Genomic DNA, 14,558 nt, shown 5'->3' with positions numbered 1-14,558 from the left:
GTGTGTGTGTGTGTGTGTGTGTATGAGTTTTGAGATTTATTTTAAAGATGATGCATGGCTGGGTGTTGCCATTGACCTCACAATACAATATTTATCACCATACGTGGGCCATTGCAAACTGATATGATATGAAACATATTGCGATACTCTACTTATTACTGAGAAGTCTTTTTTTGATCAATATAGATTTACTTTAAAACCTGTTGATTTTTCTTTAAAACCATGTAGCCAGCCCAAGTAAGGAACCTGATTTCATGGTCAGTGGAGAAACAGGAATCCACGTGGGTTCAGATGGAATCAAAACCATTCGAACCACTACCTCTCCTCTTCTTCCGATCTATAAATCACTTCGAAAACATAAAAATTAGGGACAAATGCTTCTCTGTAACCAATACCCTACAAGCATGGAGAGACTGGGGGAAAAAAATTGAATCACCTCTTGGACTTCTTTACGCTCTAATATTTTTTTCAAAATCCAGACCTTAACACTCAAATCCATCCATCCATTTCCTTCCGATTATTCCTGTTAAGGGTCGCGGGGGGGGGGGGGGGGGGCTGGAGCCTATCCCAGCAGCTACGGGCGAGAGGCGGGGTTCACCCCTCCTGGACAGGTCGAACACTCAAATAACATTGGTTAATATATGTAATATATTAATATATATTAAAATTTGTTAAACTGGAGCATGCAGTTAAAATCCTTTACTGATCTAAGAACAGAATATAACATCTCCTATAAACACTTTTAAATATTTACAAATTCAGAGCATTACAAAAGCTCTAATTAAAGAAAAGAAAATGACAGCTTGGGTTATCTGAATTGGAGGTCACTTTGTTTTCCTCAGACACAATAAAAGGAAAGATTAGTGAATTTATAATATTCTGACGAGGAGGTCAATCTTCTTTCCAGTTGTTAAAGAAGATGTGGGAGAGGGAGTTAGGGAGAACCTTTGAAGACAATGCCTGGTTAGATATCTGTGAAAGAATTCATTGCCCATTTACAAGTAATAAAATTAAGGAAGCTAACTTCAAATCTATCCATAAAACCTTCCTGACCCCAACAGAAATGCATCAAGTATCAAAGGATATTTCAGCAGTGTGTCAGAGACGCGAACAGATGAGGGGACACTCATGCATACGTTTTGGGAACGCAAACTTTAAAAAAATTTTTTTATTGGAGCTTGATCTTTAACTCAATCAGTCATGGACCTGCAATTTGATTTGAGCAACAGTTTGTATTTACTACATGACAATAATAATTTACAGTTGGATCACAAAAATACACGATACTAATTTTGATCATTTCCTTCGCAAAGCAGTGCATACTTTTCTTCTGGAAGAATGATTCCCCTCCATCTTTTAAGATTTTTCTTGATCAGCTGTCTTCATTTTTACCCTTGGAAAACTGAAAGTATGGGTTTGTATGCTTTTTGCCGCTTTAATATTGTCATTTATGCTGCTGGACGCATCTCTATGCTGATGCCTATATTGCTGCCCTTATTGTTATTATTATTACTTTCATTTTCTAATTTTCCTTTCTCATCTTTTTCAATTTACATGTTCTTTTTTATGCATATTTATATTTGTACTTTTATGTTTTTTGCCTGTTACCTTTGTTTGTGTTATTGAGGTTGTCTCTTTAAGGGTGGGGGTGGGGAGAAGAGTGCTCAAGAGAAAATTGTAAATTATAAGACCGAGTATCAGTGAGGTTGTACGGTAGGACGATTTTCTTTTGAGAAATAAAATGATATTTTAAAAAAAAAACTACCATCACAACATATTAAAAAAGTGGATTTTCCTTTTTTAAAGTGTCAATACTCAGGCCTGTGATATTGTGAAAAACAACGTCATACTATATTACTGCATCAGTGTTATCGCACCACCCAGGATGAAAGCTGTTATGTAACTGAAAATGAGCTTCCAATAGCCACAAAATGCACATTTGTATTAATGTTTCTTTTAGTGTGGTGTGCTGTTATCTTTCATATAAGGATTTCATATAAAACTTAGTAATGCTAGCATTAACCTGAGAGAGGGTTGTGCTGTCGGCGGCATAATAGAAAAGGTGAATGATGAATGAATTCGTGTGGTACATTTACCAATTTGAGTCATTTCTTCTTGCTCTAAGTGGTCACAGAGGCAGACCTCACATAAAGTCATAAGTTTTCAACTCATTGGTGTATATATATATGTGTGTGTGTGTGTGTGTGTGTGTGTGTGTGTGTGTGTGTGTGTGTGTGTGTGTTCCCTTGAATAGAGATGGAGGTGTCTGCTGTGACTGTGTGTTGTCAGGAATATCCACATTCCTATGATGTTTCTCGCTCTGCATCACTCAGACCCCTGAAGGCCTGAGAAACTCATTAACGTGGAGCAGTGAAATACATCCATGTAGGGTTAAAGCTGAACTATTGTCTCAACCACACAGGTGATCTGATAGTGGCTATACTGTAACCTCTTTTCACTGTTGCTATGGTATTATTCTTGGTATTTCTGGCATTGTAATCACCTGTGTCATATTGGAACACCTCATACTGCACTGGGAGAGAAGTGTGAGAAAGAGTGTAAGGTGAAGAGTCTGCTATGAGGACGTTCAGCTGAGTATTAGGAAATGGCGTGTTGGAGATTTGTTCCTTTGTGGTCTCTTGACCTTTATCTCTCTGAGTGCCCGTGCAAGTATTGCCATGGCAACAAACTGGGCGCTGCCAACATGATAGAGGGTCTTTGCATTACCTCATCTTTCTACAGTTATTCAGGCACGGCTGTTGCATGTCATCAGAAATGTGTTACCTGAAGGAGGAAATGATAGAAAGAGCAAGCTGTTGCTGGAGGAAGGACTAGCTGAAAGAACAGAATTTGTTTTCAAGGCATTAAGAGACCTCATTAAGAGTAGCGATAGTAGTTGTGATAGGCTGCTACACAAACACGGAGCTGCTTGCCTGCTGTAATCCCTTACAGATTAGCTCACTTCATTACACAGCTCATTGCACTTGAATCGACTACAAAAACACTGTTGCTTTGATCTATTTTACACCACTTATTTCACTTTATGCACGTTTAGCGGCTGGATTACAAGACGCGGTTCCCCTGACGTGACTACGTGAAAGAGTAGCTCGATTTTATCCAACATCTACAGCCGTTTTTACAATGTTAAGTAACAATTAGCCAACTCCACCTTCATTAATTGTCTGGTAAATGTATGGAGTGTAGACGGGTGTGGCAGAGACTGCGTCCAGGAGGGACGCTCCACCATCTGGTGTAGGAATCCCCCCTCCCACCAAGCAGGCTGTGTGTATGCAATAGTGTGTGTGTGTGTGTGTGTGTGTGTGTGTGTGTGTGTGTGTGTGTGTGTGTGTGTGTGTGTGTGTGTGTGTGTGTGTGTGTGTCTTCCAGGCTTATTAGAATACAGCTGAATTACACACTATATTACACTACATACACTGTTAAACAGCATTGTTTCTGGCTCGACGAGGGAGTTAGAGTCACAGCCAACGTGTGTGTCTGGAACAAACAGAGATGACAGCAGGATGTCATTGATGATGTGATGATGATGATGATGATACTCTATGAGTGAGGGGTGGGAAGAAGAGCAGTCCTACTTGCTGTTATTTCAAGTCATTGTGGACATGAGTGGTGACACTAAAAGTGTATTTTTGTCCATCTTTCTCCTCTTATACCATATTATGTGTCATGACAAGGGGCATAGGGTGGTACCTGTACATGGGGTGTTCAGGTTGGGACTGGCTTCCCTTCTGACATCTGATTTCACAGTTCCATTTCACACTTCCCTGAAGTGGTCTTGGCCACCCTGAGACCACCCTGTGTAAAACTTGCCACTGGTTACAGCCACCCGAAAATGACAAAAATCACATTTGTGATTATTATGTTCAATATAGAGTTAACATCATGACTCCTTGAGTTTTGAAATATACATTCACTGAACATATCAAGGTATGATTCAACTGTTTTTTCATCCATCCATCCATCCATTTTCTACCGCTTTTCCTGTTAAGGGTGGTCGGGGGGGGGGGGGCTGAAGCCTATCCCAGCTGCCTTTGGGTGAGAGGCGGATTTCACCCTGGATGTAGAGCAGAGTGCATAGAGACAGACAACCATTCACACTCACAGCCACGCCTACGGTCAATTTAGAGAATCAATCAGCCTCGTCCCCTCTTGATGTCTTTGGACTGTAGGAGGAAGCTGGTGTACCAGAGAGAACCCACACAGGAACAGGGAGAACATGCAGACTTCACACAGAAAGATCCCGTGCGCGAGCCGGGGCTCAAACCTGGAACCTTCTTGCTGTGAGGCGACAGTGCTAACCACTGCACCACTGTGTCACCCTGATTTATTTTTCTTTTTATAAAGACCAGTGTTTTGATGGGGCTAGTTTCACTGAAACCAGATGATGACAGCACCTTTATTTCAGGTCATTATCGAAGAGACACAAGCCAGCGAGCTGTGAGTGTAGTGGCTTAGCAAGAATGCTTCCTGTACTGTGAGAAGGTGAGCATGTTCCTTGACTCAGATGACAGGAATGTGACCTACGTCTCCGTTCTACACCTGCCTCTGCATCACATTTCCTTTGAAACTCAGCGGGTTCCTCAGTGGATCAAAGATCAACATCTACTGTATTGTTATAAATTAGTGAAGCTTTGCCATGATCTTTCTCATCATCCTTCAAGGCACAATCCTGGTGACAAGGACATGATGCATGAGTCACTGCTTAGCAGTGGCAGAGACTGTGGTGCACTCATCTGGAGGTCAGGTTATGCCATGTCATGCTGGTCTGCTGGGCTCAGAGGAGAGGGGCCGGCAGATCAGAGGATGCAAGCTTTTTAGAATGTTAGTCATGCTGCTGTTCCATTTTCATGAGGCGAGTTTCAATCCCCAGGAGCAGCTTGCCAGTTTCACAGAGAGCACCTCCAAGCGCACCACCCCTCTGGAATGAACATAGAGATGCATTTTTCTTTTTGATAAGAAAACAAGACTTTGAACCCTTCAAAGCTGGTGGTCTCAAGAGCCACAGAGTTCATTTGATTAGACTTGTTGCTTGAAATTGTATAGTAGCCTTGAAGGGATCCTGATTCATCCCCTTCTGATCTCCTTCTCCATCTTTTTATGTTTACGATGCCTTAAAAAGTTTATGATATTTCTTTTGCACGCAGTGAAATGTCTTTTTACAAGCTCTGAGCATTGAACACACCCACACACACACACACACACACAGAGTGTTGTGAGCAGTGCCACATGGAGTCCTACCTTTGGCTGAGTGTCAGGTGGCATTCCCTTCACTATGGCATCAGAGCGATGCACACTATGTGAATTTCCTCCATTCCGGCATAAGTGTGCTTAGGTTACAGTAACAGGATTAAGATGCCTTCAAAGACCTTGTGGTTTCTCACAGCTGAGGGAGGGATGTTATGGTGCTTCTGTACGTCTGGGTGACTGATGAGAGCAGGCTGATTGTTTGCAGTGTTGTGTGTGTGAAACCCAAATCAACTCCAGTCACTGTGTTGTATACACGCAGAAAGAGAATGATGCATCATGGGAGTGTTTTAGATGAAAGTGTTTTTAGCAAATAAAGAGCACCTATCACAGATAAGATGGAGCTTATCAGCAATTTTAAGTGACAGCAAAGTTTACAACAATGTAGTTGATTTTATCATGAACCCACTTTTATTTTGTTCTTCTCTGCCTGTTTACAGGTGTACTTCTTGACATCCAGCGGCATTACGATGTAACAGACAGTGGAATCGGCTTATTGCAAACAGGTACGTCTGTCTTAACTTATGATCAACTCTTCACACACAGACATATTAAATTCATGTGCAGTTTCATCTCTGAATTTATTTAAAATGGAAGATGCTTAAAACAATTAGTACATAAAACACAGTATACATTTAAAACTCTATCTTGATATTTTAGCAAGAAATGACAGTATGAAAATAAAATAAATTTTTTCATCTCTTTCAACACAAACACTGACTCATAAAAGTAGCACTTAATTCTCACCATCAATGAGGTAGGTTTAGGCTCAAAAAAGTTAGGCTAGAGAAATATCCCATTTTGGGTCACTTGCACCACTTCTCATGGGTGACCGGATAGTTAATAAGTGTAAAAACAAGGAAATGAAAGAGCCGCTATTCTTCCCATTACAAGAGAATATAGCAATAAAACTACTTTGAAGCCATTATTTTTAAGGTAAATCGCTGCGTAATATTTCTTTAAGTGACATTTTTGGTGTAGTGTTTTCCTCCCATTAGCAGCAGCAGCAGGGCAGGTCAGCAGAAAGGAAAACAACACTGGTAGCCAGGCAGCCTGTTTTCCTGAAAGCTGGTGGACCCTAGCTTTGGGCAGGGTTTCCTCCAATCTAGACCCCAATGAATCCACCTTTTGGGGAGATACCCTGCAAAGCCATTTTTTTGGAAGACAGGAGCCAGTTTTGTCGCCGTTGGCCTTCAGAGTCATTTGAAACAGCAACCGACCTGTATACAAAGCACCATTGAGGGCCAGCAGGCCGGTCTGAGTCTGAGGGGAAAGAATACAGCCCAGTGTTTCCTCCTTCACTTGATGTTCTAACTTCGGCTGAGCTGAGTGGTGTGTTGAAGACAAAAATAAATCACTAGTCATTTCAGTTGTTTTTATAAGTGAAAAGCTATTTCACCACTTAGAAATTGTTTTATTGCCACCCAATTCCAAGGTAGTATCTCTATTTTTGTCCTCCTTTTATCATCTGTTTTTTTTTTTATTGCTTTGACATTTTCCCAGGAGCAAAAGTGTAAAAAGAGCTCATGAAAGGTCTGTGGTCCTGATGTGTTGAATCACATTTTTATTCAGGCAAAGAATGAGTATGAAAACAGCTGCTACAGTTGTGCTTAGGTAGGTTTTTTTGGTGTTGTTTCAATTATAAAACACACACTGACATTTGCAGTTGAGGCCTTTTTCCAACAGCACATTGATTTGTATGAAGATATGTACGAAATCTTAATAAGAAACAGGAAACTGCGAAGGGTGTTTGACTCTTAATTCTGTTTGCATTGGCTCATTATATGGGTTATGCACACAGCCACACTCACACATGCTCAAACACACTCTGTTTGTTAGTGGAGGGCCATGCGTAGCTGGTTTGCCCTCTGCACCAACTGTATTTGCAAGTCCTTGAGAGGCACCCGGCCGGCAAAACTAAAAGCAGGCCTGCTGTTGTGTTGTTTGGCCTGTCCTGGCCTGTCAGGGCCCAGGCTCCGCTTGGCCCCTGATCTCCAGGTGACCTCTTTCTCACAACAGCCTGAGGAATGCTGGGTGTCCCAGGCCTTGAGCTGTGGGAGCGGGTGCACGCAGACAGGGAGTATAGGTGTGAAGGGGAGGTTTGGGGGTGATGTAATGAGGGTGGTTGGATGGGGGATTCTCTGAGTGCATGTAATATGTTTACAGTATGCACATGTCGTTTCTGGCTTCCCCCACCCCCTTCTCGGTCCCCAGAGGGAACAATCCTCGCCTGTGTAGCACCTGCAGACCAGGCCTGTTCTGTCTTCTTTACCTCCTCACTGCGTCTGTCCTGACAACTTCCCTCCACCTGGGAACGCAAAGTGCCAACGAAGGTGTTTTAAAGGCTGCGGGCTGCCTCTCCTCCACTGCCCACACCTTTAATAACACCCTGACCACAGACTACAACATCCAAGTCTGAGAGCAAACACAAAACTGTTCTGGTTCAGTTTCAGCAAAGGATATTTTGTTTTACCTTTTTTGGGCCCTTGATCAGAATTTCTAGAATGAAAAATTTCCCAAATCTGCAAGTTGTTTTCCTATGGGGAATACTAGCTTTACTGAGCACAGAAGCTCCCATAACCTTAGCAGGGTTACACTTTATTAATTGTTAATCATTTAGCTGTAAAATCTGATTTGAGTGTATTTAAATGAAAATCAGGATATTTCACAACTTTTCCATCAAACAGGTGTTATTTTGTTCATCATGTCATAGGACTTTGTGTCCCCCTGGCTTGTTTTAAAGCTTTAGAACAGCACTTTTACATATTAATGACTTCAGACAAGCTCGTTAGCCTTGTCGACACCAGGTGAAACTCAACATTCCTGCACTGCCTGGAGAATGCTCTGTGGGCTGCAGAGGGAAGTCAGACAGTTGAATGTGGATGAATAATTTGAATATATGGTTCTTCTAGCTTTTTTTAATGTTACTGGACCAAATTATCAAATTCTTATTGTAAGAGAAGTCATGTCTTGGGAGACTAAAATGTAAGTGTGTCAAAAGTTACATTTAATAACTCTCATTTCCACAATATGGAGACAAAAGTGTTGCACTACAGATTTGAGATATTCATATTTTTGTCTTGAGAAGATATTTCAAACTACCGGTATGGAAATGGTAAAAACAGTCTTGGAGGGCATTGAATGCTTATAAAGTGGTGTTTTTAGTTCATCCCACCTTGCCTCTGTAGCTAAGATATATAAAGATATTTTGCCAGAGGAATGTTTTCAAAAGGGGCATAGACAACACAAATTGATATGAGGTGTTTGCCATATAAGGGATTTTTACCTGAGAGGTTGAGCTCTCTTACAAGAGGATGACGCCACACATAGCTGTCAGTCTGGTGAGGCTATGATGTTTGAGCCTGGAGCTCAATCCACTTCTCATCCATCAGTATGCACTGATAATCTCACCTGAACCCAGCCAAGCTTTCAGAGCAACAGGAAGCCCCGAACTCTGCTCTCCCACTGGAAATGGCAGGCCTCTGTAATAATGGCCCCCAGGCAGCTGCGATTTGAGGTGTCACTCACATGCAGGACCCCACCCGAGGGTGTGGAGGGCAGCAAAGGTTAATGGAAGAGGGGCTTCACCTGGATGGTGTTACTTTCGGTTGAGAGGAAATCTGAGAGAAGATTTTCTCCTCCTGTTAACATACTCAAGTTATTGTACTAAAAGTGCTTTGAGGCAAATTAGAAAAAAACTCACGATGGGAATTATTGTCCCTTATAATGGAAGACGGCGTAGTAATTCTTCCTTTCTGGTTCAGCATGGAGGCAGAATTATTGGGGTCAGGATGTACAGAGGGACAGCAGTTTAATAAGAGCTGGCGCTTAAAACAGCTCACAGACTGACAGTCTGTGGTCCATGGTACGCAAGGCTGCCCACCTTGTCTGTAAGGCGACACCAGCACATGCATGCTCACACAACACACAAACTCCCACACACTCCCACACTCACACACACACACACACAGTCTTAACATGGTGTCAGCCTGAAATTCGGCGGCTGTGTGAGCTGTCAGGAATTAGGCCACAGGTGCTGTGTGAGACTTCAGACGTGCGGTGCATGTTAAAACTTCTAACCGTAAGAATGAGTTTAGCAGAACTCATGTCGCTGAATGTCGGCTTGGGTCCCTTTTTTAAGCATCTAAAGTTTGTGCTTCTTCTTTTGGGTCAATGAAAACCTCCTACATGAGACTGTCTCTCATTTCCTTCTACACAGTGGGAAGTTGAGCTATCGGTGCTTGATCAGCTGTTTGGGCCACTCACAACTGCTGCTATTTTGTCTCCCACCCTAGCTGGTATCCCTTGGTACCTCGTCACTCTGTTTCACTCCATCACTCTCTCTCTTAGCCGTGAGGCAGCTGTTGTTGCCTTGTTGTCACTCCCACTGGCACCTCATAAGAGTTGGAGAGACATGGGGTGAAGGGAGAAGAAAGAGCCACCTGTGACTTCTTGTGTCTGGCCATGCATGGCAGCCATGTTTAATATTCTGCACTATTGGTTCTCAAAGCCAAATGATTACGTTGTGATGGTGTTCAGCGTCTCATCCCCTGCTGAGACCAGAATAGAACGATGACCCGATGATGAGGTGACATCACAGTGTGTGTGTGTGTGTGTGTGTGTGTGTGTGTGTGTGTGTGTGTGTGTGTGTGTGTGTGTGTGTGTCTCTATATCAGGAGGTTTTATAGGCCATGTCTCAGTGGAGAGCAGCTGTTGGGTAGTGATTGGCACCCTGCTCTCTGTCCACCTCACTTCCTGTAGATGAACCAATAGAACTGCTGCATATCTACAAAGTTCGACGGCCAATGTCACAAGCATGCTGTCAACATACATTCCTGGTGGTCCTAATTTTTGAACACCACAAAACTCCCCAAGGTATGTGATAGATTTATGGTAGCAGGCTCTATGATACTATTTTCTTCTGTTTCCCTTGAAAAGTGAGTGCAATTGATTGCCTGACGCCACAGGAAGCTACTCCGCCTTTTCTGCTCCAAGTGATCAATTAGGAATGCGTGCATACAGACACAGAGAGCAAATCCCACAAGGCTGTGTCAAGTGCGAAACACACACACATACACACCTCACCTGGGCCTCACTGAGTCTTACAATGCAGCCAGTCAAGGTCAAAGATAAAGCCTTCTGCTTGCTTGTTTACTTTCATTCATCACTAAAAGAGTGTGTGAGTTCAATAGAGAAAACATGAAACATGGATGTGTGTGTGTGTGTGTGTGTGTGTGTGTGTGTGTGTGTGTGTGTGTGTGTGTGTGTGTGTGTTCAGCCCTAGTTTCCACATCCCATTAGTCTTCTTGTCATTTCAACCGGAGCTTCTTTAGTTATTGTTGGAGAAGCACTGTGCTGGATTTTTTTCGGCCAATGCCATGTCATCCACAGGAGGGTATCCCTGGGTAGAAAAAGAGCTGCAGGTTTTTAATAATGCTTCAGCCTGGTTAGCCATCTGGAACTGAAACATCTCACTGTCACTTCGGAATAGAAAAGCACCTTTCTTTATGCTTACCATATGTGTTAGCGTCTAGTATGTGCTGGTAATGTACAAAAGATGGTGTTCCAGTGCACTCCTGCCAGCCAGCCCGGTATTTGTAGCAGCGTGTAATTCTCCCCAGCTGCAGCAGTGCTGAGCAGGTAGCAGAGATCTGCTACAGCTCCCAAGCTTTTACGGAGGGCTGAAAGACTGAGTAAAATAAAAAGGGATTTACGTTGGCAGCCTCTGCAGGAATTAGCTGCTGAGTTTGTCAGAATCAGGCAAGAGAATGTTGCATGGGTATTTCCCAGGCTTCATGTGGCATTTATCAAATGACAGCCAGCAGATTGGTAATCCAACCCTGGTGAGGTCTGCACAGAGGAGAAAATATGTGGTGATCAGAAATGTGAGGAATGCTGAAGTATTTGGGGTGCCACATGAAGAGGGAATCCTGGAGGGAGAAACATGATGTATGAGAATGTGTCTGTTTCATTGTGAGACATCGGTCAGCTCTGGTGTCCTACTAAAACCATATTTATGTGTCACACCCTCCCCTGGTAGCCTCATTAATCATTAGAGGGAGAGGAAACAAGGCTGCCACTCCCAGCTGGACTGCACACACCTGACAGAAGACACAACGTGTAGCTGACGCATTGCAAAATCTGACGTGTATTGATTTAATCTCTCTGAAACATCATCTGAATATTAAAACGAAAAGACAAAAAGAAGAAAGACATCAACTCCATATGGATCCACAGCAGCCTGTAGAGGCTCACACCTTCAGCGTACAGCATTAGATTTAGTCTGATATATAGCCGTGTGTCAAAATGACACACAGTACGCTATGACGTAGGTATGTGTTGCAGCATAGCCTTACACACTGCTGCCTGATCCGCACCTCTCCAAATATAACTACCTGTGGACACACACCACAACAGCAGTGACTGGTCCACCTGGTAACCTCACATTTCCTTCCATGCATTCCCACACACTTTTTTTTATATTCATATTCCCCATCTGCTCTTTACAGTGTTTCATGTTTTTAGGAAAGTATTATAATTATGATTAGGACTACAAAACAATCTACAAATATGTACACTATTTTGGGAGGTCACAAATATGTGAAGAACTGAAACCTCAAGCGATTTGTGCACAAAAATGCACATCACACCCTGGTAAAATGTTAACATTTTACATTCAGATTTTTCACGTCACTGATCTGATCATATCAGCATTCAAAAGCTCCATGTACTACAAATATATGTCACATTGCTTTGATAGTCTGTATAGAAACTCTACCATATCTTTTTTGTGTGTCGAATAAAATGCAATTCTACGTAAAGCAGTCTGTAATCTGACAAAAGGAAACTTCTCTAGTTAGATTTTAAAATGACTGAAAACCCTAGCTTGCATTTCAGTGTGTCAACTTTGAATCAGGGGACATTTCAAGCTCTCATAGCAAACATAAGAATGTAGTCCCATCCACAATTAGCACTGGGGTGCTTTTGTAATGAAAAGCTTCACCTCGGTGAAAAAAAAGTGAAAGAGAATCTGCTTTTGCCTCTGATGTGGTGGGAAGTGTTTGCAAAGATGTTCACCAGTATGCTGAATACACTGCAACAAGCATCATACCAGTCCTGATTTGCTTTCCTCAGTTGTCCTTAAGTCCCATATTTCTCCTATCTTTTATGCTTTGTCTGTAGTGTTAAGTTTCTTTTCGGAGAGGGGTTTCTTAAAGGTGCACTAAGCCTTGTTGCATGGTTTCAGCGTGATTTCATTTTTGTCTCAAATCGTAGGCATCTCCCTTTGATCCGCTAGCTGCCTGTCAATCACCAACAAGATTGTTGGTTGTTGGTTAGTCCATGTGTATACATCGGGGAATGAGCAGAGTCGAGTGAGTAGCGTAGTAGCTGTGACACTCTTAAGCCATTTTTAACTGTAATAGTTTGTTATTCCTAGCTTACTCGATAGGTCCCAGGTAGCACTAGCATCGATTCCAGGAAGGACAAATCCTACAAGAAGTGTCTCATAAAATAATTTTCAATATATCAGCTGTAACTCATAATCTTATATCGTAAGGATGTTGTATAAAGACTTAGAATATGAATTTACTCACCAAACAGTTGGAGTTTGCTCATTCATCTTAGCAACGTTAGCGCAGCATAGATCCACTTAAACGTCAATGCGTGTTCATGACGTTTACAGAAACACGCGGGGAGGGGCGAGCTTGCTCTGTTTTTGTTTGGTATTTACAACGAACGTCGACGGAAGTGACGGAAGTGACGTCAGTCAACGACGCTTGGTGCACCTTTAAGGTTTGAGTGGCTGACAAGTGCGTGATTAGAAGCTTGACAGTGTTACACAGGAATCGGTTTTCCTCTGGATTTTCACAGCATTTTGTACACAATATTCAAATTAGAAACCAGGTAATAACAAGTGTTGTTCCTGCATCCAGTTTTGGATAGATTTGAACCCTTATTTGATAGTTTAAGTGACAGGAAACGTAGGGGAAGAGAATGTGGGAATGACAGGAGCCGAAGGGCTGACACCACTGTGGAGGCTTGATGCTGACCTGGGTCACCAGACCAGGGTATCAGCTCAACACTTAGTCACCATCTATACTCCCTGGTGGCACAGACATGTCAGAAACTCACACTGATATGGGTTGAATGGGTCCGTTGAATAATGCAGCATGACTTTGCACAGTAATTAATTACTGATGTCAATGGTAGTTCATTCCTAGATTATCTAATCTAATACAGATCAGATTAGTCAAAACTGGACGATTCCTGAGTCAATAAAAGAGCAAGGAAAGTGTTACAAAGTTAGCAGACATTACTCATCCAAAGTATGCTCTTCACTCAAACACCTCCAAGTAATGGCTGAAAGGGTCGACGCTAACACGGAGGAGAGTCAACAGAGTCTGACGAGGGAGGTTGTATTTATGGAAGCAGCGTGTTTGCGATGGGATGAGCACTGACACACACATACACACCTCTGTTAGCAGGTCAAAGGAGCACCTGTGAACCACTCTGACTCAAAACGTCTATATTGCTTGCAGACATGTACGGACATGCAGCAAGTATATGCTTCTCTTATTCCTCTAATTCTGTCTGTGGCAGCTGACGGACATTCAGATTCCTCCAGGTGACTCTCCTCAGTTGTAAGTTCTCACTGTGATGCTTTTTCCTTTTCAATGCCCTAAAGAATCCTGCGTGTGAATGAAATCGCTTTCTCAATTTTCTCTCAGTTCTGTGTTGTAAGATGTCGATACTGAATTAAAAAACACACACACACACACACAAATACACACATTTATTTTGAGCTGGAGCACTTGAAGCGGTGACAAATCCTGCTTACTTCTGCTTCTGTTTGAATGCAACATATTTCCTTTGTACAATTGCAGTCTGAGGAAATAAGGCTGCAATTTTTTTGCTTTTCATCACCTTTATTTCCACATTTTTCAAACTAAATCACTCACCTTCAAAAGAAATAAGAAATATCTCACATTCAACTGTGGCATGCACCTATGTTTTTTTGTTAGTTAACGGGATGAAATTGGCTGTGAAGCCTTCTGTATCCCAAAGGCAGATGCAGAGCCTCACAGGTGCTCTCGAGGGGAAACTCTTGTTTCATAGGGAAATATATCTGCAGGCTGAGTGAATATCAATCACACACACATAAGCACATAAACATATGTGTTTCTGGATCCCCCTGATGCTCCATTCACATTGAATCATAGGAGGTGACTCATCCAAGTAGGTATTGTTGAGCTACTGGCCAATTAGAGGCTCCTTTCATGCACGTGTGTGTGTGT

The 14,558-nt window shown here is 42.4% G+C and overlaps 1 protein-coding gene across 2 annotated transcripts in view; it reads left to right on the top strand.

Annotated features, from left to right (window-relative positions):
• Positions 1 to 14,558, top strand: part of spns2 (SPNS lysolipid transporter 2, sphingosine-1-phosphate) — a 67,111-nt gene that overhangs the window by 16,312 nt on the left and 36,241 nt on the right. For both annotated transcript variants that reach the window (XM_086226472.1, XM_086226473.1), the window contains exon 2: positions 5,703 to 5,768. In XM_086226472.1, coding sequence (XP_086082598.1) covers positions 5,703 to 5,768 — 66 coding nt within the window. The remainder of the gene's footprint in view (positions 1 to 5,702; positions 5,769 to 14,558) is intronic.

The sequence above is a fragment of the Aulostomus chinensis genome, chromosome 15 (assembly GCF_037954235.1).
Source record: "Aulostomus chinensis isolate RoL2024-O1b breed Wild chromosome 15, RoL_Achi_v1.0, whole genome shotgun sequence".
Classification (NCBI taxonomy): Eukaryota; Metazoa; Chordata; class Actinopteri; order Syngnathiformes; family Aulostomidae; genus Aulostomus; species Aulostomus chinensis.
Note: the sequence above shows the minus strand (reverse complement) of the source record. Positions and strands in the feature narration are given on the sequence as shown.